Source organism: Oncorhynchus gorbuscha, linkage group LG03 (genome assembly GCF_021184085.1).
Source record: "Oncorhynchus gorbuscha isolate QuinsamMale2020 ecotype Even-year linkage group LG03, OgorEven_v1.0, whole genome shotgun sequence".
Taxonomy (NCBI): Eukaryota; Metazoa; Chordata; class Actinopteri; order Salmoniformes; family Salmonidae; genus Oncorhynchus; species Oncorhynchus gorbuscha.
Genome location: NC_060175.1, coordinates 7,147,056 through 7,175,019, shown reverse-complemented (window position 1 = coordinate 7,175,019; position 27,964 = coordinate 7,147,056). Strand labels below are relative to the sequence as shown.

The window sequence follows — 27,964 nt, the reverse complement described above, 5'->3', positions numbered from 1 at the left end:
CCTCAGGTGAGACAGAACACACACACACACCCCCTCAGGTGAGACAGAACACACACACACACACCCCTCAGGTGAGACAGAACACACACACACACCCCTCAGGTGAGACAGAACACACACACACCCCTCAGGTGAGACAGAACATACAGGCCGCTTCCCAAATGGCTCATAGGTCTCTGTTGTAAAGTAGTGCACTATAAAGGGAATAAGGTGTTATTTGGGATGTTGTGATATATAGGTCATATCTAACGGTACTGTACTACTGTATCCAGGCAGGGACAAGGTTACACTGGGATGTTGTGATATATAGGTCATATCTAAAGGTACTCTACTACTGTATCCAGGCAGGGACAAGGTTACACTGGGATGTTGTGATATATAGGTCATATCTAAAGGTACTGTACTGTACTACTGTATCCAGGCAGGGACAAGGTTACACTGGGATGTTGTGTTTTAATGAAGAGGAAGAATGAGAGACAACACTGTCTTCTGTCCTGTCCAAACTAACACCTCACCTGTCCTGTTCAAACTAACACCTCACCTGTCCTGTCCAAACTAACACCTCACCTGTCCTGTCCAAACTAACACCTCACCTGCCCTGTCCAAACTAACACCTCACCTGTCCTGTCCAAACTAACACCTCACCTGCCCTGTCCAAACTAACACCTCACCTGTCCTGTCCAAACTAACACCTCACCTGTCCTGTCCAAACTAACACCTCACCTGTCCTGTCCAAACTAACACCTCACCTGTCCTGTCCAAACTAACACCTCACCTGTCCTGTCCAAACTAACACCTCACCTGTGTCCTAACACCTCACCTGTCCTGTCCAAACTAACACCTCACCTGTCCTGTCCAAACTAACACCTCACCTGTCCTGTCCAAACTAACACCTCACCTGTCCTGTCCAAACTAACACCTCACCTGTCCTGTCCAAACTAACACCTCACCCGCCCTATCCAAACTAACACCTCACCTGTATCAGAGGTTGCCCAACCATCCTACAGCTGTCTTCTCTAATATGGACATCACCTGTGTTATAAGATATTTGTGTTTTTAATTGGCTGATAAAGTCCTGTAATGAGATTACAAGCAACCTGCAGGAACAGAACACCACTAGGTTTTGGATATCTGAGTGGATTGAGAGGCTTTGAGCCTTGAGGAGAACCAGAAAGTGAAGACTCACTATATCATTTTTGTTATCTGTAACAGGTGAAGGGGGAGAGAGGGGGAGAGACATGGGAATCATTTAACAGGGAGGTGAGGGGGAGAGGGGAGAGACATGGGAATCATTTAACAGGTGAAGGGGGAGAGAGGGGGAGAGACAGGGAATCATTTAACAGGGGAGAGAGGGGGAGAGACATGGGAATCATTTAACAGGTGAAGGGGGAGAGAGGGGGAGAGACATGGGAATCATTTAACAGGTGAAGGGGAGAGAGGGGGAGAGACATGGGAATCATTTAACAGGTGAAGGGGGAGAGACATGGGAGTTATCTGGATTAACACTGCTTGTGGAGTAGAAGTGACTGTTCCTGTTTTCTGGCCTGGTGATCAATATGGAGAGTTTCTAAGCTGTCAGCGGGCAAAGTGAGTGGTAGTGTGTGTGTGTGTGTGTGTGTGTGTGTGTGTGTGTGTGTGTGTGTGTGTGTGTGTGTGTGTGTGTGTGTGTGTGTGTGTGTGTGTGTGTGTGTGTGTGTGTGTGTGTGTGTGTGTGTGTGTGTGTGTGTGTGTGTGTGTGTGTACCTGTATGCTCTGTGTGAGAGATTGCACCAGGGGTCTCTCAGGTGTGTGTTCAATGTGGTTTCTGTTGTCCGAGCCGTGTGTGTGTGTGTGGGGTGTTAAGATGCAGTAGGCTTCTTGCTGTAGTCCTCCACTCCAGTGATGGTGGCCTTGCAGAAGAAACAGTCCTTGTTGTTCATCAGGTGCTGATTTATACAAGCTCTGGAGGGGGGCAGACAGAGAGACAGACAGACAGAGAGACAGAGAGAGAGACAGAGAGACACAGAGAGACAGACAGGGAGAGAGACAGAGAGACAGACAGGGAGAGAGACAGAGAGACAGAGACAGAGAGACAGAGAAGAAGGTTACAGTCGTGTGTGAGTGAGAGTGAGTGTGTGAAAGAGAGAGTGAGAGTGTGTGAGAGAGCGAGAGAGAGGGTGTGTGAGAGAGCGAGAGAGAGGGTGTGTGAGAGAGCGAGAGAGAGAGAGAGAGGGTGTGTGAGAGAGAGAGGGTGTGTGAGAGAGAGAGAGGGTGAGTGAGAGAGAGAGAGGGTGTGTGAGAGAGAGAGCGAGAGAGAGAGAGAGAGGGTGTGTGTGAGAGAGTGCGAGAGAGAGAGAGGGTGGGTGTGAGAGAGAGCGAGAGAGTGAGAGGGTGTGTGTGAGAGAGAGCGAGAGAGAGAGGGTGTGTGAGAGAGCGAGAGAGAGAGGGGTGTGTGAGAGAGCGAGAGAGAGAGAGGGTGTGTGAGAGAGCGAGAGAGAGAGAGGGTGTGTGAGAGAGCGAGAGAGAGAGAGGGTGTGTGAGAGAGCGAGAGAGAGAGATAGAGAGGGTGGTGTGTGTGTGAGAGAGAGGGTGTGTGTGTGATAAATTATCTGTGGGGGTCAGAGACTCATATTTGGTACTTCTCAATCACACACACACATCTGGGGTAGCAGACGCTCAAGGACAGAATCCATATTTTTCTGTCGTCCGAATAGATGAATCAACGCAAGGTGACAGGATTCTCAAGTTAAATTGTGAACTATATTATGTACCAATTATATGAACGTTTTCATGCCAATCCTACCCTTGGTAAACACACTCCTTTCAGTATCCATAAACCAATGGGAATATTTAATATTGCAAATAATATATATGTCATATAATTTCACATTTCTATACATAATGAATACATAATATACTATTAAGATTTTTAAAAATCTGTTTAGATATACAACCGGTGCTGGAGAACTGAGAACTAGTCAAATCGGTTTAATATAGCGAGATGGCTCTACGGCTGTGATCACGTCGCCGGAAGGTCTATCGACATTTCAGCAATTAACCATTCATGCCATTCACATCACACATTCCATTACGTCCCCGCAGTAAAGTGAAGACATGAGAGGCATTTGAGATGAAGAGAAGTCTGTCATCACATGATAATGATGTTAATGCCTGTAAATAACAGAGCAGAAAGTGTTGTGTGTACGTATTGGTTGGAGGGGGGGGGGGGGACATGAACGGTTGTTGTTGACATGATTTTGGGGATGATTTTTTTTTAAATTCAATTTTTTATTTTTTTTATTTTATATTTTACAATAAAGTCCTAGTTGGTCAAAAGGTGAAAGATCAGACAAAAAAAAATGACAATATATATTTTAAAAACACAAGGCTGATGATGGTAACTTACTTGCAGGACTTGTGAGAACAGGGTTTGAAGACAGCAGAGATGGAGTGTGCATAGCAGATAGGACACAGGTCTTCCTCACTGGTGGGCTGGGGGGAGAGTGACAGTTAGATAGAGATAGAAGACTAACAGCCTACACATTTTGCACTGTAAGTGTACAGTACTAGGTCCTCTCTACCGGTGTCCCCCAGGGCTAGGTGCTAGGTCTGCTCTACTGGTGTCCCCCAGGGCTAGGTGCTAGGTCATCTCTACTGGTGTCCCTCAGGGCTAGGTGCTAGGTCATCTCTACTGGTGTCCCTCAGGGCTAGGTGCTAGGTCATCTCTACTGGTGTCCCCCAGAGCTAGGTACTAGGTTCTCTCTACTGGTGTCCCTCAGGGCTAGGTCATCTCTACTGGTGTCCCTCAGGGCTAGGTGCTAGGTCATCTCTACTGGTGTCCCTTAGGTCTAGGTGCTAGGTCCTCTACTGGTGCCCCCCAGGGCTAGGTGCTAGGTCCTCTCTACTGGTGTCCCCCAGAGCTAGGTACTAGGTCATCTCTACTGGTGTCCCCCAGGGCTAGGTACTAGGTCATCTCTACTGGTGTCCCCCAGGGCTAGGTACTAGGTCATCTCTACTGGTGTCCCTCAGGGCTAGGTGCTAGGTCCTCTCTCAACTCTCTCCTTTCGGCATATGTGACCACAACTCCATTTTGCTCCTCCCTTCCTATAGGCAGAAACTCAAAAAGATGTAGCTGTGCTAAGGACTATTCAACACTGGTCTGACCAATCGGAATCCACGCTTCAAGATTGTTTTGATCACGCGGACTGGGATATGTTCCGGGTAGCCTCTGGGAATATCAATGTATACACTGAGTGAGTTTATAGGGAAGTGTATAGGAGATGTTGTACCCACTGTGACTATTAAAACCTACCCTAACAGGAACCGTGGATAGATGGCAGAATTCGCACAAAACTGAAAGGGCGAACCACTGCATTTAACCCCGGAAATGTGACTGGGAATGTGGCCGAATACAAAACAGTGTAGTTATTCCCTCCGTAAGGCAATCAAACAGCCAAAATGTCAGTACAAAGTAGAGTCGCAATTAAACGGCTCAGACACACCTTTGAGGACAATACAGTGCCCTCTACCAAAGAATGTGGCCTCTCCTTCTCCGTGGCCGACGTGAGTAAGACATTTAAACGTGTTAACTCTCGCAAGGCTGCCGTCCCAGACAGAATCCCTATCCGCGTCCCCAGAGCATCCTCAGACCAGCTGGCTGGTGAGTTTACGGACATATTCAATCTCTCCCTGTCCCAGTCCGCTGTCCCCACATGCTTCAAGATGGCCACCAAGAGTGTGCAAAGCTGTCATCAAGGCAAAGGGTGGCTACTTTGAAGTGTTTAACACTTTTTGTGGTTACTACATGATTCCATATTATGTTATTTCAAAGTTTTGATGTCTTCACTACTATTGTACAATGCAGAAAATAGAAAATAGAAAAAAGAAAAACCCTTGAATGAGTAGGTGTGTCTAAACTTCTGACTGGTATTGTACATCTAAATGACATGTTGAAAACAGCAGCATGGTCACACATAGGTACTTTCTAGCCAAAGGCAACAACTACCAAGGGCAATAAATCTACCACCACTGCATAACTAGGAATACCTAGGCTATATAATGTCACAGCAGACTAATATATATAGAGGAAGGCTTGAGGTGATATTGGAATAAACATCCATATAATTACTATGGACCGTAATAACCTGATTTATTTATGAGGGAGGATGGGGAGGGGAGAGGAGGAAAGAGGGAGGATGGGGAGGGGAGAGGAGGAAAGAGGGAGGATGGGGAGGGGAGAGGAGGAAAGAGGGAGGATGGGGAGGGGAGAGGAGGAAAGAGGGAGGATGGGGAGGGGGGAGGAGGAGGAAAGAGAGAGGATGGGGAGGGAGTAAAGGGGAGGGATGGGGAGGGGAGAGGAGGAAAGAGAGAGGATGGGGAGGGGAGAGGAGGAAAAAAATAGAGAGGATGGGGAGGGGAGAGGAGGAAAAAGAGAGGATGGGGAGGGGAGAGGAGGAAATAGAGAGGATGGGGGAGGGGATGGGGAGGAGAGAGGAGGAAGAGAGGATGGGGAGGGGAGAGGAGGGAAAGAGAGAGGATGGGGAGGGGAGAGGAGGAAAGAGAGGAGGGATGGGGAGGGAGAGGGATGGGGAGGAGAAGGAAGAGAGAGGATGGGGAGGGGAGAGAGAGGATGGGGAAAGAGGGAGGATGGGGAGGGGAGGGAGAGGAGGAAAGAGGGAGGATGGGGAGGGGAGAGGAGGAAAGAGGGAGGATGGGGAGGGGAGAGGAGGAAGGGGAGAGGAGGATGGGGATGGGGAGGAGGAGGAAAGAAAGAGAGAGGATGGGGAGGGGAGAGGAGGAAAGAGAGAGGATGGGGAGGGGAGTAAAGAGAGAGGATGGGGAGGGGAGGAAATAGAGGGGATGGGGAGGAGGAAGAGAGGGAAAGAGGAAAATAGAGGAGGATGGGGAGGGGAGAGGAGGATGGGGAAAGGAGGGAGGATGGGGAGGGGAGAGGGAGAGGGGGAGGGGAAAGAGAGAGGATGGGGAGGGGAGAGGAGGAAATGGGGGAGGGAGGATGGGGAGGGGAGGGGAGAGGAGGAAATAGAGAGGATGGGGAGGGAGAGGGAGGAAAGAGAGAGGAGATGGGGGGGAGAGGAGGAAAGAGGAGGAAGAGAGAGGAAAGGGGGGAGGGGAGAGGAGGAAAGAGAGAGGATGGGGAGGGGAGAGGAGGAAAGAGAGAGGATGGGGAGGATGGGGGAGGGGAGGATGGGGAGGGAAGGAGGAAATAGAGGAGGATGGGGAGGGGGAGAAAGAGGAGGGGAAGAGGAGGAAAGAGGGATGGGGAGGGGAGAGGAAAAGAGAGAGGATGGGGAGGGAGGGAGGAAATAGAAGGATGGGGAGGAGGGAGGAAAGGGGATGGGGAGGGGAGGGGAGGGAGAGGAAAGAGAGAGGAGGGGAGGGGAGGGGGAGGAGGAGGGATGGGGAGGGGAGGGAGGAGGGGGATGGGGAGGGGAGGAAAGAGAGGATGGGGAGGAGAGGAGGAAAGAGAGGATGGGGAGGGAGGATGGGGAGGGGAGAGGGAGGAAAGAGGGAGGATGGGGAGGGGAGAGGAGGAAATAGGGAGGATGGGGAGGGGAGAGGAGGGGAGAAATAGGGAGGATGGGGAGGGGAGGAGGAAAGAGAGAGGATGGGGAGGGGAGAGGAAATAGAGAGGATGGGGAGGAGAGGAGAGAGGATGGGGAGGGGAGGAAATAGAGAGGATGGGGAGGGGAGAGGGAAAGGGGAGGGAGGATGGGGAGGGGAGAGGAGGAAATGGGGAGGGAGAGGAGAGGATGGGGAGGGGAGAGGAGGAAATAGAGGAGGATGGGGAGGGGAGAGGGGAGGAAAGAGAGAGGATGGGGAGGGGAGAGGAGGAAAGAGAGGATGGGGATGGGGGGAGGAAAGAGGAGGATGGGGAGGGGAGAGAGAGGATGGGGAGGGAGGATGGGGAGAGAGGAGGAAAGAGGATGAGGATGGGGAGGGGGGGAGGAGAGGAGGAAAGAGAGAGGATGGGGAGGGGAGAGGAGGAAAGAGAGGAGGGGGAGATGGGGGGGAGGGGAGGAAAGAGAGAGGATGGGGAGGGGAGAGGAGGAAAGAGAGGGATGGGGAGGGGAGGAGGGGGAGGGGAGAGGAGGAAATGGGGAGAGGAGGATGGGGGGAGGGGAGAGGAGGAAAGAGAGGATGGGGAGGGGAGAGGGAGGAAAGGAGGGAGGATGGGGATGGGGAGGGGAGAGGAGGAGGGGAAGAAAGGGGAGGATGGGGAGGGGAGAGGAGGAAAGGAGAGAGGATGGGGAGGGGAGAGGAGGAAATAGAGAGGATGGGGAGGGGAGAGGAGGAAATAGAGAGGATGGGGAGGGAGAGGAGGAAATGGGGATGGGGAGAGGGAGGAAAGAGAGGAGGATGGGGAGGGGAGAGAGGAGGAAATAGAGAGGATGGGGAGGGGAGAGGAGGAAATAGAGAGGATGGGGAGGGGAGAGGAGGAAATAGAGAGGATGGGGAGGGGAGAGGGAGGAAATAGAGAGGATGGGGAGGGGAGGGGAGAGGAGGAAAGAGAGAGGATGGGGAGGGGAGAGGAGGAAAGGAGAGAGAGGATGGGGAGGGGAGAGGAAAGAGAGAGGATGGGGATGGGGAGGGGAGAGGAGGAAAGAGAGAGGATGGGGAGGGGGAGAGGAGGGAAAATAGGGAGGATGGGGAGAGAGGAAAGGATGGGGAGGGGAGGAGGAGGAAAGAGGAGGATGGGGAGGGGAGAGGAGGAAAGAGAGAGGATGGGGAGGGGAGAGGAGGAAAGAGAGGGATGGGGAGGGGAGAGGAGGAAAGAGGGAGGATGGGGAGGGGAGGAAATAGAGGATGGGGAGGAAGAGGATGGGGAGGGGAGGAAAAGAGGAGGATGGGGAGGGGAGAGGAGGAAAGAGGGAGGATGGGGAGGGGAGAGGAGGAAAGAGGGAGGATGGGGAGGGGAAAGAGAGGAGGAGGAAAGGAGGAAATAGAGGATGGGGAGGGGAGAGGAGGAAAAGAGAGAGGATGGGGAGGGGAGGGAGGAAAGAGAGAGGATGGGGAGGGGAGAGGAGGAAAGAGAGAGGATGGGGAGGGGAGAGGAGGAAAGAGAGAGGATGGGGAGGGGGAGGAAAGAGGGGGGAGGAAAGAGAGAGGATGGGGAGGGGAGAGGAGGGGAAAGGAGAGAGAGGGATGGGGAGGGGAGAGGAGGAAAGAGAGAGGGGATGGGGAGGGGAGAGGGAGGGAAAGAGGAAAGAGGGATGGGGAGGGGAGAGGAGGAAAGAGGGAGGATGGGGAGGGAGAGGGAGAGGAGGAGGAAGGGAGGGAGAGAGGATGGGGAGGGGGAGGGGAGGAGGGAGGAGGGGAAGGAGGATGGGGAGGGGAGGATGGGGGAGGGGAGGAGGAGGAAGGAGGGAGGATGGGGAGGGGAGGGGAGGAGGAAAGAGGGAGGGATGGATGGGGAGGGGAGGGGAGGAGGAGGAGGAAAGAGGGAGGATGGGGAGGGGAGGGGAGGGGGGAGGAGGAGGAGGAGGAAGGAGGGAGGATGGGGAGGGGAGGAGGAGGAAAGAGGGAGGATGGGGAGGGGAGGAGGAGGAAAGAGGGAGGATGGGGAGGGGAGGAAAGAGAGAGGCCAGGCTGAAGAAAATAAAGGGTAAAGAAAACCACTATTTGACAGTGTGCCAGACAGCGCTAAGGTAGTTGTGTCCAGGACTTTAACTGGACCGATAAGTCTTTGTATTTAGATCCATATTGATTATATTTTAGATCCGATATGCTAAAAGAGATGCCAGACTCAATTAGTCAAACGTTTGAAGTGCCGTTACTCTGAACGAGTGAGGATTAGCCCAACTCAAGCATTGATCGTTTCCGTAACGACACACTGTTCCTTATAAAAGTTGCATCATGACATCACCGCTTGGTACGGCGACTGCAAGGTACCCGACCGCAAAGCGGTACACTGGGTGGTGAGCACAGCCCACAGTACATCACTGGGTGGTGAGCACGGCCCACAGTACATCACTGGGTGGTGAGCACGGCCCACAGTACATCACTGGGTGGTGACCACAGTACATCACTGGGTGGTGAGCACGGCCCAGTACATCACTGGGTGGTGAGCACGGCCCACAGTACATCACTGGGTGGTGACTACGGCCCACAGTACATCACTGGGTGGTGAGCACGGCCCACAGTACATCACTGGGTGGTGAGCACGGCCCACAGTACATCACTGGGTGGTGAGCACGGCCCACAGTACATCACTGGGTGGTGAGCACGGCCCACAGTACATCACTGGGTGGTGAGCACGGCCCAGTACATCACTGGGTGGTGAGCACGGCCCAGTACATCACTGGGTGGTGAGCACGGCCCAGTACATCACTGGGTGGTGAGCACGGCCCAGTACATCACTGGGTGGTGAGCACGGCCCAGTACATCACTGGGTGGTGAGCACGGCCCAGTACATCACTGGGTGGTGAGCACGGCCCACAGTACATCACTGGGTGGTGAGCACGGCCCACAGTACATCACTGGGTGGTGAGCACGGCCCACAGTACATCACTGGGTGGTGAGCACGGCCCACAGTACATCACTGGGTGGTGAGCACGGCCCACAGTACATCACTGGGTGGTGAGCACGGCCCACAGTACATCACTGGGTGGTGAGCACGGCCCAGTACATCACTGGGTGGTGAGCACGGCCCACAGTACATCACTGGGTGGTGAGCACGGCCCACAGTACATCACTGGGTGGTGAGCACGGCCCACAGTACATCACTGGGTGGTGAGCACGGCCCAGTACATCACATCCAGGACCTCTATACCAGGCGATGTCAGAGGAAAGCCCTGAAAATTGTCAAAGACTCTAGCCACCCAAGTCATAGACGGTTTACCCTGCTACTTAACAGCAAGCAGTACCAATGCACCAAGTCTGGAACCAACAGGAACCTGAACAGCTTCTACCCCCAAGCTTCAAGACTGCTAAATAGCTAATCAAATGGCTACCTGGACATAGACCCTTTTTGACACCAACTCTCCTGCAGTGACAACACCAACAAACACAGTGCTTTCAGAAAGTATTCAGACCCCTGGACTTTTTACACATTTTGTTAGGTTACAGCCTTATTCTAAAATTGATTAAATCTACACACAATACCCTATAATTGAAAAATGATTGTACTGTGTGAATGTTATTGTACTCTGTGAATGAAATTGATTACATTTTCCCCCTCATCAATCTACACACAATGTACCCCATATAGACAAAGCTAAAACAATACAATAATACATTTTTGCAACATCGTTGTATTAAGTATTCAGACCCTTTACTCAGTACTTTGTTTCAGTGTATTTGGCAGCGATTACAGCCTTGTCTTCTTGGGTACGATGCTACAAGCTTAGCACATTTATATTTGGGGAGTTTCTCCCATTCTTCTCTGCAGATCTTCTCAAGCTCTGTCAGGTTGGATGGGGAGCGTTGCACTGCTATTTTCAGGTCTCTCCAGAGATGTTCGATCGGGTTCAAGTCCGGGCTCTGGCTGGGCCACTCAAGGACATTCAGTCTTGTATCGAAGCCACTCCTGCGTTGTCTTGACTGTGTGCTTAGGGTCATTGTCCTGTTGGAAGGTGAACCTTCACCCCAGTCTGAGGTCCTGAGCGCTCTGCAGCAGGTTTTCATCAAGGATCTCTCTGTTTATCTTTCCTTTGATCCTGACTAGTCTCCCAGTCCCTGTCACTGGAAAACATCCCCACAGCATGATGCTGCCACCACTATGCTTCACCGTAGGGTTGGTGCCAGGTTTCCTCCAGAATTGACACTTGGCATTCTCTCTCTGTGCGCCTCTCTCTCTTGCTCTCATATCAATTAAATTTCAATTTAAGGGGATTGATTGACATGGGAAACATACGTTTACATTGCCAAACAAGTGAAATAGATAACGTGACAAACACAAAAAGGAACAGAAAACATCACACTCACAAAAGTTCCAAAAGATGAAAGACATTTCATATGTCATGTCTATATACAGTGTTGTAACAACATGCAAATAGTTAAAATTACAAAAGGGAAAAGAAACAAATATAGGTTGTATTTACAATGGTGTTTGTTCTTCAATGGTTGCCCATTTCTTGTGGCAACAGGTCACAGTCTTACTGAGCTTATCAAATCATCCCTGCAATGTTTCTTCAACTTGGAGTCAATACATTGTTGAATCAATCCCAGAACAGCAGCAAAGGACCTTGTGAAGATGCTGGAGGAAACGGGTACAAAAGTATCTATATCCACAGTAAAACGAGTCCTATATCGACATAACCTGAAAGGCTGTCAAGCAAGGAAGAAGCGACTGCTCCAAAACAGACATATAAAATAGCCAGACTACGGTTTGCAACTGCACATGGGGAAACAGATCTTACTTTTAGGAGAAATGTCCTCTGGTCTGATGAAACAAAAATAAAACTTTTTGGTCATAATGACCATCGTTATGTTTGGAGGGAAAAGGGGGATGCTTGCAAGCTGAAGAACACCATCCCAACAGTGAAGCACGGGGGTGGCAGCATCATGTTGTGGGTTGTGGGGGTGCATTGCTGCAGGAGGGACTGGTGCACTTCATAAAATACATGGCATCATGAGGAAAGAAAATTATGTGGATATATTGAAGCAACATCTCAAGACATCAGTCAGGAAGTTAAAGCTTGGTCGCAAATGGTTCTTCCAAATGGACAATGATCCAAAGTTGTGGCAAAATGGCTTAAGGACAATAAAGTCATGGTATTGGAATGGCCATCACAAAGCCCTGAACTCAATCCTATAGAAAATGTGTGGGCAGAACTGAAAAAGCGTGTGCGAGCAAGGAGGCCTACAAACCTGACTCTGTTACACCAGCTCTGTCAGGAGGAATGGGCCAAAATTCACCCAACTTATTGTGGGAAGCTTGTGGAAGGAAGGTTACCCGAAACATTTGACCCAAGTTAAACAATTTAAAGGCAATGATATCAAATACTACTTGAGTGTATGTATGCATTAGTTTCCAATGCATCGTAAAGAAGGGTACCTACTGTACAACCATTCAGATAATTATTTCACCCTGCTGGTCATCTATGAATGTTTGAACATCTTGAAGAACAATCTGGCCTTAATGTCCATGTACTCTTATCGTCTCCACCGGCGCAGCCAGAGCGGACTGGACACCCCTCTGAGTTTTTCCTAGCCACTGTGCTTCTACATCTGCATTGCTTGCTCTTTGGGTTTTCAGGCTGGGTTTCTGTACGGCACTTTGTGACATCGGCTGATGTAAAAAAAAAAGGCTTCATAAATTAATTTGATTCGATATAGATGGGTAATAAAAAGTATAAATTAAAAGCAGACATTTAATATCCCTTCGAGCGAAGCAAAACATGAAGTTATTAAATGCACTTTGGATGGTGCATCAATACACCCAGACATTAAAGATACAGGTGTCCCAAAAATACGGTAACATATTCACACAGTACAATAACATTCACAGAGCACAGTACAATAACATTCACAGAGCACAGTACAATAACATTCACAGAGCACAGTACAATAACATTCACAGAGCACAGTACAATAACATTCACAGAGCACAGTACAATAACATTCACAGAGCACAGTACAATAACATTCACAGAGCACAGTACAATAACATTCACAGAGCACAGTACAATAACATTCACACAGTACAATAACATTCACAGAGCACAGTACAATAACATTCACAGAGCACAGTACAATAACATTCACAGAGCACAGTACAATAACATTCACACAGTACAATAACATTCGCACAGTACAATAACATTCACACAGTACAATAACATTCACACAGTACAATAACATTCACACAGTACAATAACATTCACAGAGCACAGTACAATAACATTCACAGAGCACAGTACAATAACATTCACAGAGCACAGTACAATAACATTCACAGAGCACAGTACAATAACATTCACAGAGCACAGTACAATAACATTCACACAGTACAATAACATTCACACAGTACAATAACATTCACAGAGCATAGTACAATAACATTCACAGAGCATAGTACAATAACATTCACAGAGCATAGTACAATAACATTCACACAGTACAATAACATTCACAGAGCACAGTACAATAACATTCACAGAGCACAGTACAATAACATTCACAGAGTACAATAACATTCACAGAGCACAATAACATTCACAGAGGACAGTACAATAACATTCACAGAGCACAGTACAATAACATTCACACAGTACAATAACATTCACAGAGCACAGTACAATAACATTCACAGAGCACAGTACAATAACATTCACAGAGTACAATAACATTCACAGAGCACAATAACATTCACAGAGGACAGTACAATAACATTCACAGAGCACAGTACAATAACATTCACACAGTACAATAACATTCACAGATCACAGAGTACAATAACATTCAGAGCACAGAGTACAATAACATTCACAGAGCACAGTACAATAACATTCACAGAGCACAATAACATTCACAGAGCACAGTACAATAACATTCACAGAGCACAATAACATTCACAGAGCACAGTACAATAACATTCACAGAGCACAGAGTACAATATCATCCACAGAGCACAGAGTACAATAACATTCACAGAGCACAGAGTACAATAACATTCACAGAGCACAATAACATTCACAGAGCACAGAGTACAATATCATCCACAGAGCACAGAGTACAATAACATTCACAGAGCACAGTACAATAACATTCACCGAGCACAGTACAATAACATTCACAGAGCACAGTACAATAACATTCACAGAGCACAGTACAATAACATTCACAGAGCACAGTACAATAACATTCACAGAGCACAGTACAATAACATTCACACAGCACAGTACAATAACATTCACAGAGCACAGCACAATAACATTCACAGAGCACAGTACAATAACATTCACAGAGCACAGAGTTCAGTAACATTCACAGAGTTCAGTAACATTCACAGAGTTAAGTAAAATTCACAGAGCACAGAGTACAGTAACATTCACAGAGCACAGACAGATTCACAGAGTACAGTAACATTCACAGAGTACAGTAACATTCACAGAGTACAGTAACATTCACAGAGTTCAGTAACATTCACCTTGAAGGTTCCATCTTGTAGGCAGGGTGCTTTGAACAGGCTCAGCGTTTGAGAATGTAAATGGAATTTAGAGTTATGTGCTGCGGAGGCAGAGATGTGATTCAGAGGGCTTAGTGGTGAAGAGGTGTGTGTGTTTAGGGGTAGCTTAACAGGAAACCTCCCATCCAATTTTGTTGGGAGTGGCTCTGTGCGATAGATATCAAATCAAATCAAATGTATTTATATAGCCCTTCGTACATCAGCTGATATCTCAAAGTGCTGTACAGAAACCCAGCCTAAAACCCCCAAACAGCAAGCAATGCAGGTGTAGAAGCACAGTAGAAGATACTCCTCCCTCCCTTCCTCCTCTCCAGTCAAGTCAGACAATTACGTCCCTAAAATGGCACCCTATTCCCAATCTAGTGCGCTAAATCGTCCCATAGGGCTATTGGCCAAATTAGGGCACGATAAGAGGGAATATAGAGTGACATTTGGGACGCAGACAGAATGTGCTGATCAGGCACAACGAAGTCGTGCTTTAACAGAAAGAGATCACAGCAGCAGTAAAAGCAGGGCTTTTCAGACTGACTGACTGCCTATGTGTGTGTGTGGTCTCGGGTCAACGATAATGATAAATGTTAACGATTACAACTTTGGGAGCCACGGGGAGTATTATTCAGCCTGCTTGGATACGCACAGGAGACCCCCCACACCCCCTCTCCCTCTTTCTTTCCTCAATTAAGTCTCTTCAATGGGCATGCCTTCCTTCAGTAATTAGCTAATCCAAGGGAGGGAAGGGAGAGGAAAGGAAGTGGGAGCTGAAACAGGTACAGTAAGAGGGGGAGCTGAAACAGGTACAGTAAGAGGGGGAGCTGAAACAGATACAGTAAGAGGGGGAGCTGAAACAGGTACAGTAAGAGGGGAGCTGAAACAGGTACAGTAAGAGGGGGAGCTGAAACAGGTACAGTAAGAGGGGGAGCTGAAACAGGTACAGTAAGAGGGGAGCTGAAACAGGTACAGTAAGAGGGGGAGCTGAAACAGGTACAGTAAGAGGGGGAGCTGAAACAGGTACAGTAAGAGGGGGAGCTGAAACAGGTACAGTAAGAGGGGAGCTGAAACAGGTACAGTAAGAGGGGGAGCTGAAACAGGTACAGTAAGAGGGGGAGCTGAAACAGGTACAGTAAGAGGGGGAGCTGAAACAGGTACAGTAAGAGGGGAGCTGAAACAGGTACAGTAAGAGGGGGAGCTGAAACAGGTACAGTAAGAGGGGGAGCTGAAACAGGTACAGTAAGAGGGGGAGCTGAAACAGGTACAGTAAGAGGGGAGCTGAAACAGGTACAGTAAGAGGGGAGCTGAAACAGGTACAGTAAGAGGGGAGCTGAAACAGATACAGTAAGAGGGGAGCTGAAACAGATACAGTAAGAGGGGAGCTCCAACAGATACAGTAAGAGGGGGAGCTGAAACAGATACAGTAAGAGGGGGAGCTGAAACAGGTACAGTAAGAGGGGGAGCTGAAACAGATACAGTAAGAGGGGGAGCTGAAACAGATACAGTAAGAGGGGGAGCTCCAACAGATACAGTAAGAGGGGGAGCTGAAACAGATACAGTAAGAGGGGGAGCTGAAACAGATACAGTAAGAGGGGGAGCTGAAACAGATACAGTAAGAGGGGGAGCTCCAACAGATACAGTAAGAGGGGAGCTGAAACAGATACAGTAAGAGGGGGAGCTGAAACAGATACAGTAAGAGGGGGAGCTGAAACAGATACAGTAAGAGGGGGAGCTGAAACAGGTACAGTAAGAGGGGGAGCTGAAACAGGTACAGTAAGAGGGGAGCTGAAACAGATACAGTAAGAGGGGGAGCTCCAACAGATACAGTAAGAGGGGGAGCTCCAACAGATACAGTAAGAGGGGGAGCTGAAACAGGTACAGTAAGAGGGGGAGCTGAAACAGGTACAGTAAGAGGGGAGCTGAAACAGGTACAGTAAGAGGGGGACGTCAACAACGTCAACAACAACGTCAACAACAACGTCAACAACAACGTCAACAACAACGTCAACAACAACGAAAGTGCAGTCAAAGTAAAAAATGTTATCCTTCTGACGACTCTAGTGTAGCTTGTAAGCCCTATTAAAAGTAGTGCACTGTGTAGGGAATAGAGGGCAATTTGGGACGCAAACTCAGTGTATATTGTACATAAAAAAAAACTTCTGGAAATTTGAGTCAGCATTTCTAGCTAGGTACAGAGTAATGAAGTGCAGTCCAATTCATTTGACAGTCATGTTGATTAACTGTAATTGTAACTGCAATGACCGAAATAATAAAACAAGCTGAAAGTCATAACATGGCAGAGACTCTGTTTCTCTCCCCTCTCTCAGACCTCAGAACCCTCTCTCTATATATTCCTCTCAGCCAGCCCCTGGGGCGGGTCTGAGAGAAGGAGAGAGAGAGATGGTTGGGGGAGAGAGAGAGAGGAGAGAGAGTGAAAGAAAGACGAGGAGAGAGAAGCAAGGACCTCAACATGGCAGCCACAAATTGCCCAGGTTGTGAGCAGAGCAACAGGCCTAACTCCTACAGCTAACCCATCCAGCCACCTAACAGGCATTCACTACATGCTCTAACCTAATGGTCATAGGCCTAAAGAACAGGAAGCCATAATTCACCAAGTAAATCAGAAAGACATCGTCATCCTACAACAAACATGGTATAAAAGGTGACGGACCCACTGGTTGACCTCTAGGTTACAGAGAGCTGGTAGTCCCATCCACCACACTACCAGGTGGGTGGTATAGAGGAGATGGACCCACTGGTTGTCCTCTAGGTTACAGAGAGCTGGTAGTCCCATCCACCACACTACCAGGTGGGTGGTATAGAGGAGATGGACCCACTGGTTGTCCTCTAGGTTACAGAGAGCTGGTAGTCCCATCCACCACACTACCAGGTGGGTGGTATAGAGGAGATGGACCCACTGGTTGTCCTCTAGGTTACAGAGAGCTGGTAGTCCCATCCACCACACTACCAGGTGGGTGGTATAGAGGAGACAGACCCACTGGTTGTCCTCTAGGTTACAGAGAGCTGGTAGAGAGCTGGTAGTCCCATTCACCACACTACCAGGTGGGTGGTATAGAGGAGACGGACCCACTGGTTGCCCTCTAGGTTACAGAGAGCTGGTAGTCCCATCCACCACACTACCAGGTGGGTGGTATAGAGGAGACGGACCCACTGGTTGCCCTCTAGGTTACAGAGAGCTGGTAGTCCCATCTACCACGCTACCAGGTGGGTGGTATGGAGGAGACGGGCCCTCTAGGTTACAGAGAGCTGGTAGTCCCATCCATCAAACTACCAGGTGTGAAACAGGGAAGAGACTCAGGGGGTATGCTAATTTGGTATATAGCAGATTAACAGGCTATTAAATCACATCTGGTTAGAAATGAATAGGGACATAATCTCAACAGAGGATAATGTCCTCCTGTAACTTCCTATATCCCCAGACTAGAATCCCCATACTTTACCAAACATAGCTTCTCCGTCCTGGAGGGGGAGATCACCCATCTCCAGGCCCGCGGACATGTACTAGTCTGTGGCGACCGAAAGCCACTTCTGGACAAGAACCTGACACACTCAGCACCTCACCTTGAACTCAATCAGAGACATACAGCACCCCCCCTTGAACACAATCCTAGACATACAGCACCTCCCCTCGAACACAATCCGAGACATACAGCACCTCCCCTTGAACACAATCAGAGACATACAGCACCTCCCCTTGAACACAATCCGAGACATACAGCACCTTCCTCTCTACCTCTCTATCTCACCCCTTTACAGCATCCCCCCCTCTCTATCTCGCCCCTTTACAGCATCCCCCCTTCTCTATCTCGCCCCTTTACAGCATCCCCACCTCTCTATCTCGCCCCTTTACAGCATCCCCCTCTCTCTATCTCACCCCTTTACAGCATCCCCTCTAACTCTCTCGCCCCTTTACAGCATCCCCCTCTAACTCTCTCGCCCCTTTACAGCATCCCCCTCTCTCTATCTCGCCCCTTTACAGCATCCCCCATCTCTCTATCTCGCCCCTTTACAGCATCCCCCCCCTCTCTCTATCTCGCCCCTTTACAGCATCCCCCCCTCTCTCTATCTCGCCCCTTTACAGCATCCCCCTCTCTCTATCTCGCCCCTTTACAGCATCCCCCTCTCTCTATCTCGCCCCTTTACAGCATCCCCCCTCTCTATCTCGCCCCTTTACAGCATCCCCCTCTCTCTATCTCGCCCCTTTACAGCATCCCCCTCTCTATCTCGCATCAGCATCCCCTCTCTCTATCTCGCCCCTTTACAGCATCCCCCTCTCTCTATCTCGCCCCTTTACAGCATCCCCCTCTCTCTATCTCGCCCCTTTACAGCATCCCCCTTTATCTCGCCCCTTTAGCATCCCCCTCTCTCTATCTCGCCCCTTTACAGCATCCCCCTCTCTCTATCTCGCCCCTTTACAGCATCCCCCTCTCTCCATCTCGCCCTTTACAGCATCCCCCTCTCTCTATCTCGCCCCTTTACAGCATCCCCCTCTCTCTATCTCCCCCTTTACAGCATCCCCCTCTCTCTATCTCGCCCCTTTACAGCATCCCCCTCTCTCTATCTCGCCCCTTTACAGCATCCCCCTCTCAGCATCTCTCTATCCCCTTTACAGCATCCCCCTCTCTCTATCTCGCCCCTTTACAGCATCCCCCTCTCTCTATCTCGCCCCTTTACAGCATCCCCCTCTCTCTATCTCGCCCCTTTACAGCATCCCCCTCTCTCTATCTCGCCCCTTTACAGCATCCCCCCTCTCTCCCCCCTCTCTCTCTATCTCGCCCCTTTACAGCATCCCCTCTATCTCACCCCTTTACAGCATCCCCCCTCTCTCTCTATCTCGCCCCTTTACAGCATCCCCCTCTCTCTCTATCTCGCCCCCCTTTACAGCATCCCCCCTCTCTCTATCTCGCCCCTTTACAGCATCCCCCTCTCGCCCCTTTACAGCATCTCTATCTCACCCCTTTACAGCATCCCCCTCTCTCTCTATCTCACCCCTTTACAGCATCCCCCTCTCTCTATCTCACCCCTTTACAGCATCCCCTCTCTCTCTCTCACCCCTTTACAGCATCCCCCTCTCTCTATCTCACCCCTTTACAGCATCCCCCTCTCTCTATCTCACCCCTTTACAGCATCCCCCTCTCTCTATCTCACCCCTTTACAGCATCCCCCTCTCTCTATCTCACCCCTTTACATCATCCCCCTCCCCCTCTCTATCTCACCCCTTTACATCCCCCTCTCTCTATCTCGCATCCCCCTCTCTCTATCTCACCCCTTTACAGCATCCCCCTCTCTCTATCTCACCCCTTTACAGCATCCCCCTCTCTCTATCTCACCCCTTTACAGCATCCCCCTCTCTCTATCTCGCGCTCAGTCTCCTGTTGTTCTTAACAAACATGGATCAACACATGGAGAGAAATACAGAGAGCAGAGAGGTGAGAGCATCCCCCTCTCTCTATCTGAGAGATCTCACCCCTTTAGCAGAGGTGATCTCGAGAGGATCCCCCTCTCTCTAGGTGAGAGATCCCCCTCTCTCTCTATCTCGCGAGAGGTCAACTCATATCTCAGAGAGCAGCCCCCTCTGAGAGAGGAGCCCCCCTCTCTCTAGAGGTGAGAGAGGAGCGAGAGATGAGAGAGGAGCCCCCTCTCTCTCTAGAGGTTACAGATCCCCCTCTCTCTAGGGCCCTTTAGAGCAGAGCGGCTCTATCTCAGGAGCGAGAGGGAGGCGAGGAGCGAGAGCAGAGAGGAGCGAGAGCATCCCCCTCTCTCTAGCGAGGGCGAGCGAGGAGCGAGAGGGCGGAGAGGAGCGAGAGGGCGAGAGAGGAGCGAGAGGGCGGAGAGGAGCGAGAGGGCGGCGAGGAGCGAGAGCGGGCGAGGAGCGAGAGGGCGAGCGAGGAGCGAGAGGGCGGCGAGGAGCGAGAGGGCGGCGAGGAGCGAGAGGGCGGCGAGGAGCGAGAGGGCGGCGAGGAGCGAGAGCGGCGAGGAGCGAGAGCGAGGAGGGCGGCGAGGAGCGAGAGGGCGGCGAGGAGCGAGAGGGCGGCGAGGAGCGAGAGGGGCGAGAGGGCGACGAGGAGCGAGAGGGGCGAGAGGGCGGCGAGGGGCGAGAGGGCGGCGAGGAGCGAGAGGGCGGCGAGGAGCGAGAGGGCGGCGAGGAGCGAGAGGGCGGCGAGGAGCGAGAGGGCGGCGAGGAGCGGGGCGGCGAGAGCGAGAGGGCGGCGAGGAGCGAGAGGGCGAGAGCGGGGCGGCGAGAGCGAGAGGGCGGCGAGGAGCGAGAGGGCGGCGAGGAGCGAGAGGGCGGCGAGGAGCGAGAGGGCGGCGAGGAGCGAGAGGGCGGCGAGGAGCGAGAGGGCGGCGAGGAGCGAGAGGGCGGCGAGGAGCGAGAGGGCGGCGAGGAGCGAGAGGGCGGCGAGGAGCGAGAGGGCGGAGAGGAGCGAGAGGGCGGCGAGGAGCGAGAGGGCGGCTAGGAGCGAGAGGGCGGCGAGGAGCGAGAGGGCGGTGAGGAGCGAGAGGGCGGTGAGAGAGGCTCTCGCAGGAGCGATAGACCGGCATGAGGCGAGAGTGCAGAGAGAGGTGAGAGGGCGGAGAGGAGCGAGAGGGCGGTGAGAGGTGAGAGGGCGGTGAGAGGTGAGAGGGCGGTGAGAGGTGAGAGGGCGGAGAGGTGCGAGAGGGCGGCGAGGAGCGAGAGGGCAGAGAGGTGAGAGCTACATGGAATGGTTGACTAGCGGGCAAATCTGACAGGTTTTCAAACACACTACTGATTTAACTATCAGGTTAGGAGTCATTGGGCAGATACCCTGTATAACAAATTGCTCCTTATTCCCTTTATAGTGCACTACATTGGACCAGTGCACTGGCTATAAAGTGGTACACTATATAGGGTGCCATTTCAGACTAACACACTAATACTTTGGCTGTCAGCCTGGCTGGCAAATAGCAGGGCTGAAACATTAGCTACAATACATCGGTTCTCTCTCTCCTTTGGTCTTCTCTGTATGGTGGGAAGGATAAACAGAGGACTGTGTGTGTGTCTTACAACTATTTCATCTAGACTCTACCTCATCTGAATGATAACAGCTTATGTACGTTATTATAACGATAAAAACAAGTCTATACCTTAACATATACAGTAGAACAGAAAATATATAGACGTGGAATAAGACTCCTTTTGAAACGCTTTGGCAATATTTACAGAATGTATTGCATGTCAATAAGGCAACTTAAATTGATAAAACAATACAGACAAAACAATGTGTAGATCGTTCATGTGTTCAGCATTATTATGCGAGTCATAAATGAGGTAATCTAGAAGGTACAGTTCCTTGCAAAAGTATTCACCCCCCCCCCCTGGCGTTTTTCCCAAATGCCCCACTTCTCGCCTCTCCTCTCCGGGGAGACCTGCGCCACAGCTGATGTGCATCTGTGTCCTTCCTGTAGCGCGGATCAGTGAATACACTACTGCCATCCACCTTTGCAGAGGCAACACTGGTGTACGTGTGGGTGTGTACGGGCATGTCCATGAGAGTTTGGCCTGAATATACGTACATTCTCTTGGAATACTGACATCCAACAATATACCGCACATATAGATAATTACATAAAATTCATTACAACCTGTGATTTTAATTTGGATTTCATGTAATGGACAGACACAAAATAGTCCAGAAATTGTTGAAGTCAAATGAAGAAAAAGAAAAGTGAAAAGAGGTGTGTGTATATGTATTCATCCCCTTTGCTATGAAGCCCCTAAATAAGAGCTGGAGCAAACAATTACCTGCAGAAGTCACATCATTAGTTAAATAAAGTCCACCTGTGTGCAATCTAAGTGTCACATGATCTGTCACATGATCTCAGTAAACATACACTGGTTCTGAAAGGTCCCCCAGAGTCTGCAACACCACTAAGCAAAGGGCGGCATCATGGAACTCTCCAAGGGACGAAGTTGTGAAGAAGTTCAGATCAGGGTTATAAAAAATATCAGAAACTTTGAACAAACCACGGAGCACCATTAAATCCATTATTAAAAAATGGAAAGAATGTGGCACCACAACAAACCTGCCAAGAGAGGGCTGCCCACCAAAACTCAGGGATCAGGCAAGGAGGGCATTAATCAGAAGCAACAAAGAGACCAACGATAACCCTGAAGGAGCTGCAAAGCTCCACAGTGGAGATTGGAGTATCTGTCCATAGGACCACTTTAAGCCGTACACTCCACAGAGCTGGACTTTACGGAAGAGTGGCCAGAAAAAAAATCTTCAAGCAAAAAAAATAAGCAAACACGTTTGGTGTTCGCCAAAAGGCCTCTTGGAAGGCGAAGCTTCACCCCAGTCTGAGGTCCGAGTGCTCTGGAGCAGGTTTAATTCAAGGGTCTCCCTGTACGTTGCACTGTTCATCTTTCCCTTGATCCTGACTAGTCTCCCTGCCGCTGAAAAACATCACCACAGCATGCTGCCACCACCATGCTTCACCATAGGGATGGTGAAAAACATCCCCTCAGGATGATGCTGCCACCACCATGCTTCACCATAGGGATGATGGAAAACATCCCCACAGCATGATGCTGCCACCACCATGCTTCACTGTAAGGATGATGGAAAACATCCCAACAGCATGATGCTGCCACCACCATGCTTCACTGTAAGGATGGTAGATAACATCCCCACAGCATGATGCTGCCACCACCATGCTTATTACCAGCCTGTTCAACCTCTTTCATACCGTCTGAGATCCCCAAGGACTGGAAAGCTGCCGCAGTCATCCCCCTCTTCAAAGGGGAGACACCCTGGACACAAACTGTTACAGACCTATATCCATCCTGCCCTGCCTATCTAAGGTCTTCGAAAGCCAAGTCAACAAACAGGTCACTGACCATCTCGAATCCCACCGTGCCTTCTCCGCTGTGCAATCTGGTTTCCGAGCCGGTCACGGGTGCACCTCAGCCACGCTCAAGGTACTAAACGATATCATAACCGCCATCGATAAAAGACAGTACTGTGCAGCCGTCTTCATCGACCTTGCCAAGGCTTTCGACTCGGTCAATCACCATATTCTTATCGGCAGACTCAGTAGCCTCGGTTTTTCGGATGACTGCCTTGCCTGGTTCACCAATTACTTTGCAGACAGAGTCCAGTGTGTCAAATCGGAGGGCATGCTGTCCGGTCCTCTGGAAGTCTCTATGGGGGTGCCACAGGGTTCAATCCTCGGGCCGACTCCTTTTTTCTGTATATATCAATGATGTTGCTCTTGCTGCGGGCGATTCCCTGATCCACCTCTATGCAGACGAAACCATTCTATATACTTCCGGCCCGTCCTTGGACACTGTGCTATCTAACCTTCAAACGAGCTTCAATGCCATACAGCATTCCTTCCGTGGCCTCCAACTGCTCTTAGACGCTAGTAAAACCAAATGCATGCTTTTCAACCGTTCACTGCCTGCACCCGCACGCCTGACCAGCATCACCACCCTGGATGGTTCCAACCTTGAATATGTGGACATCTATAAGTACCTAGGTGTCTAGCTAGACAATAAACTCTCCTTCCAGACTCATATCAAACATCTCCAATCGAAAATCAAATCAAGAGTCGGCTTTCTATTCCGCAACAAAGCCTCCTTCACTCACGCCGCCAAACTTACCCTAGTAAAACTGACTATCCTACCGATCCTCGACTTCGGCGATGTCATCTACAAAATTGCTTCCAACACTCTACTCAGCAAACTGGATGCAGTTTATCACTGTGCCATCCGTTTTGTCACTAAAGCACCCTATACCACCCACCACTGCAACTTGTACACTCTAGTCGGCTGGCCCTCGCTACATATTCGTCGCCAGACCCACTGGCTCCAGGTCATCTACAAGGCCATGCTAGGTAAAGCTCCGCCTTATCTCAGTTCACTGGTCACGATGGCAACACCCATCCGTAGCATGCGCTCCAGCAGGTGTATCTCACTGACCATTCCTAAAGCCAACACCTCATTTGGCCGCCTTTCATTCCAGTTCTCTGCTGCCTGTGACTGGAACAAATTGCAAAAATCGCTGAAGTTGGAGACTTTTATCTCCCTCACCAACTTCAAACATCTGCTATCTGAGCAGCTAACCGATCGCTGCAGCCTGTACATAGTCTATCGGCAAATAGCCCACCCATTTTTACCTACCTCATCCCCATACTGTTTTTATTTATTTACTTTTCTGCTCTTTTGCACACCAATATCTCTACCTGTACATGACCATCTGATCATTTATCACTCCAGTGTTAATCTGCAAAATTGTAATTATTCACCTACCTCATGCCTTTTGCACACAATGTGTATATAAACTTTTTTTTTTCCTATTGTGTTATTGACCTGTTAATTGTTTACTCCATGTGTAACTCTGTGTTGTCTGCTCACACTGCTATGCTTTATCTTGGCCAGGTCGCAGTTGCAAATGAGAACTTGTTCTCAACTAGCCTACCTGGTTAAATAAAGGTGAAAAAAAAAAAAAAAAAAAAAACATGCTTCACCGTAGGGATGGTAAATAACATCCCCACAGCATGATGCTGCCACCACCATGCTTCACCGTAGGGATGGTAAATAACATCCCCACAGCATGATGCTGCCACCACCATGCTTCACCGTAGGGATGGTAAATAACATCCCCACAGCATGATGCTGCCACCACCATGCTTCACCGTAGGGATGGTAAATAACATCCCCACAGCATGATGCTGCCACCACCATGCTTCACCGTAGGGATGGTAAATAACATCCCCACAGCATGATGCTGCCACCACCATGCTTCTCCGTAGGGATGGTAAATAACACCCCCACAGCATGATGCTGCCACCACCATGCTTCACTGTAAGGATGGTGCCAGGTTTCCTACAGAAGGGAAGCTTGGTATTCAGGCCAAAGAGTTCCATCAGACCAGAGAATCTTTTCTCGAGGTCTGAGAGTGCTTTAAGTGCCTTTTATACAACTCCAAGCGAGCTGTCATGTGCCTTTTACTGAGGACTGGCTTCTGTCTGGCCATCATAAACGCCTGATTGGTAGAGTGCTGCAGAGATGGTTGTCCTTCTGGTAGGTTCTCCTATCCCATTAATCAGTTTGGCCAGGCGGCCAGGTCTTGGTGGTTCCAAACTTCTTCCATTTAAGAATGATGGAGGCCGCTGTGCTCTTGGGGACCTTCAATGCTGCAGAAATTGTTGGTACCTTTTCCCAGATCTGTGGCTCGACACAATCCTGTCTCTGAGCTCTACGGACAATTCCTTCGACCTCATGGTTTGGTTTTTACGCTGACATGCACTGTCAACTGTGGGATCTTATATAGACAGGTTTGTGCCTTTCCAAATGATGCACTGTGTGTAGATTGAGGAGTACATTTTATTATTTAATCCATTTTAAAATAAGGCTGTAACAAAATGTGGAAAATGTCAAGGGGTCTGAATACTTTCCGAATGCTCTGTATCTACAGTATCAGTCTAAAGTTTTGGACACACCGACTCATTCAAGGGGTTTTCTTTATTTTTGAAAACTATTTTCTACATTGTAGAATAATAGTGAAGACATCAAAATGATTAAATAACACGTATGGAATCATGTAGTAACCATTTCAATTAACAGGTTAAAAGTTCATTTGTGGAATTGTTTTCCTTCTTAATGCGTTTGAGACAATCAGTTATGTTGTGACAAGGTAGGGGTGGTATACAGAAGATAGCCTTATTTGGTAAAAGACCAAGTCCATATTATGACAAGAACAGCTCAAATAAGCAAAAAGAAATGACAGTTCATCATTACTTTAAGACATGAAGGTCAGTCAATACGGAACATTTCAAGAACTTTAAACGTGTTTTCAAGTGCAGTCGCAAAAACCATTAAGCGCTATGATGGCTCTCATGAGGACCGCCACAGGAAAGGAAGACCCAGAGTTACCTCTGCTGCAGAGGATAAATTCATTAGACTTAATTAACAACCTCATCAATCGGCAATTAACTGCACCTCAGATTACAGCCCAAATAAATGCTTCACAGAGTTCAAGTAACAGACACATCTCAACATCAACTGTTCAGAGGAGACTTGCTTGGGCCAAAAAACAGCTTCATTGTTTAACACTTTTTTTGGTTACTACATGATTCCATATGAGTTATTTCATAGTTTTCATGTCTTCACTATAATTCTACGATGTAGAAAATAGTAAAAATATAGAAAAACCCTTTGAATGAGTAGCTGTGACTGGTACTGTATATCCAGCCTAAATCCACACTTTGGAGAGGCTAATGAAATCATCACATTGGTTAATGAGAATATGCAACATAATATAAATGACTTTACATAAATACGTATCGTATATCTACACTGGTGGTAAGAAAACATGCCCTTTACTATTGGCCCAATCGGCACGCGGAGATTACAGCTTCGACAAAAAACTACCTGGAATGGTTGCATGCCACTGGTTTCTTGCTTCTGAAGCTAAGCAGGGTTGGTCCGGCTCAGCTCCTGGATGGGAGACCAGATGCTGCTGGAAGTGGTATTGGAGGGCCAGTAGGAGGCACTCTTTCCTCTGGTCTAAAAAAAAATATTCCCATTGCCACAGGGCAGTGACTGCCCTGTGTAGGGTGAGGTCTTTCGGATGGGACGTCAAACGGGTGTCCTGACTCTCTGAGGTCATTAAAGATCCCATGTTACTTATCGTAAGAGTAGGGGTGTTAACCCCGGTGTCCTGTCTAAATTCCCAATCTGGCCCTCAAACCTTCACGGTCACCTAATAATCCCCAGTTTACAATTGGCTCATTCATCCCCCTCCTCTCACCTGTAACTATTCCCCAGGTCGTTGCTGTAAATGAGTAAAATAGACAGTAAAACAGTAAAATAAATAAAATAAAATGTTTTAACAAAGTTGTAAAGTATGAAACAGCATATATGATAGATACATATGTGCCATGATTCAGTGAGCATCAGTCTGTACCAGTAAGAAGACTCCCAAGGATAATGACTAACTCCAGACATTAATAACTCGCTTTAGGGACATCACAAGGCAGACAGAGAGAACTTAACTGACCTTCCGAGAGAAAGTAAAGGTTAAATCACTTAGGTCATAGTCCCTTGTGCCAGAGTATTAAGAGTTTCTGGGTCCCGAGGTTACTCCGGCTGTAATCTAAACCTATTCTTTAATAGTGTTGTGTGATTGACTCTTGAATTTGATTAGACGAGTCAAATGTGAAAACACTAATCTCATATTCAATGCCACGATGTATCAACTGAAATTAATGAATCACTTTATCTGATTGGCCGTGTCAAATGTGATGCGACAAACACAAAGCTAATCACAGTTTCAATTTCTCTCCTCATCAGGACTAAAGTGGGACTGACAACATCAATTTAATTTCAGTTCGGTTTGTCCTTAATGACGTCCAATCTTTTCCCCTCTGCCTTTTGCACGTTGGCTTTCACACCCTACACACAGTAGTAGACAGTGTACAGTCCAGTGTGCACGTTGGCTTTCACACCCTACACACAGTAGTAGACAGTGTACGGTCCAGTGTGCACGTTGGCTTTCACACCCTACACACAGTAGTAGACAGTGTACGGTCCAGTGTGCACGTTGGCTTTCACACCCTACACACAGTAGTAGACAGTGTACGGTCCAGTGTGCACGTTGGCTTTCACACCCTACACACAGTAGTAGACAGTGTACGGTCCAGTGTGCACGTTGGCTTTCACACCCTACACACAGTAGTAGACAGTGTACGGTCCAGTGTGCATGTTGGCTTTCACACCCTACACACAGTAGTAGACAGTGTACGGTCCAGTGTGCATGTTGGCTTTCACACCCTACACACAGTAGTAGACAGTGTACGGTC

General features: G+C 49.1%; 1 protein-coding gene across 4 annotated transcripts in view; it reads right to left on the bottom strand.

Moving 5' to 3' along the window:
* Positions 1–1,362: 1,362 nt before the first annotated feature.
* The window catches only part of LOC124025296 (E3 ubiquitin-protein ligase RNF123), a 236,401-nt gene continuing 209,799 nt past the window's right edge, over positions 1,363–27,964 (bottom strand). For all 4 annotated transcript variants that reach the window (XM_046338860.1, XM_046338863.1, XM_046338861.1 and 1 more), the window contains 2 exons: positions 3,386–3,471; positions 1,363–1,941 (listed from right to left, as the gene is read on the bottom strand). In XM_046338860.1, the coding sequence (XP_046194816.1) occupies positions 1,839–1,941; positions 3,386–3,471 (189 nt within the window). In that variant the 3' untranslated portion in view covers positions 1,363–1,838. The remainder of the gene's footprint in view (positions 1,942–3,385; positions 3,472–27,964) is intronic.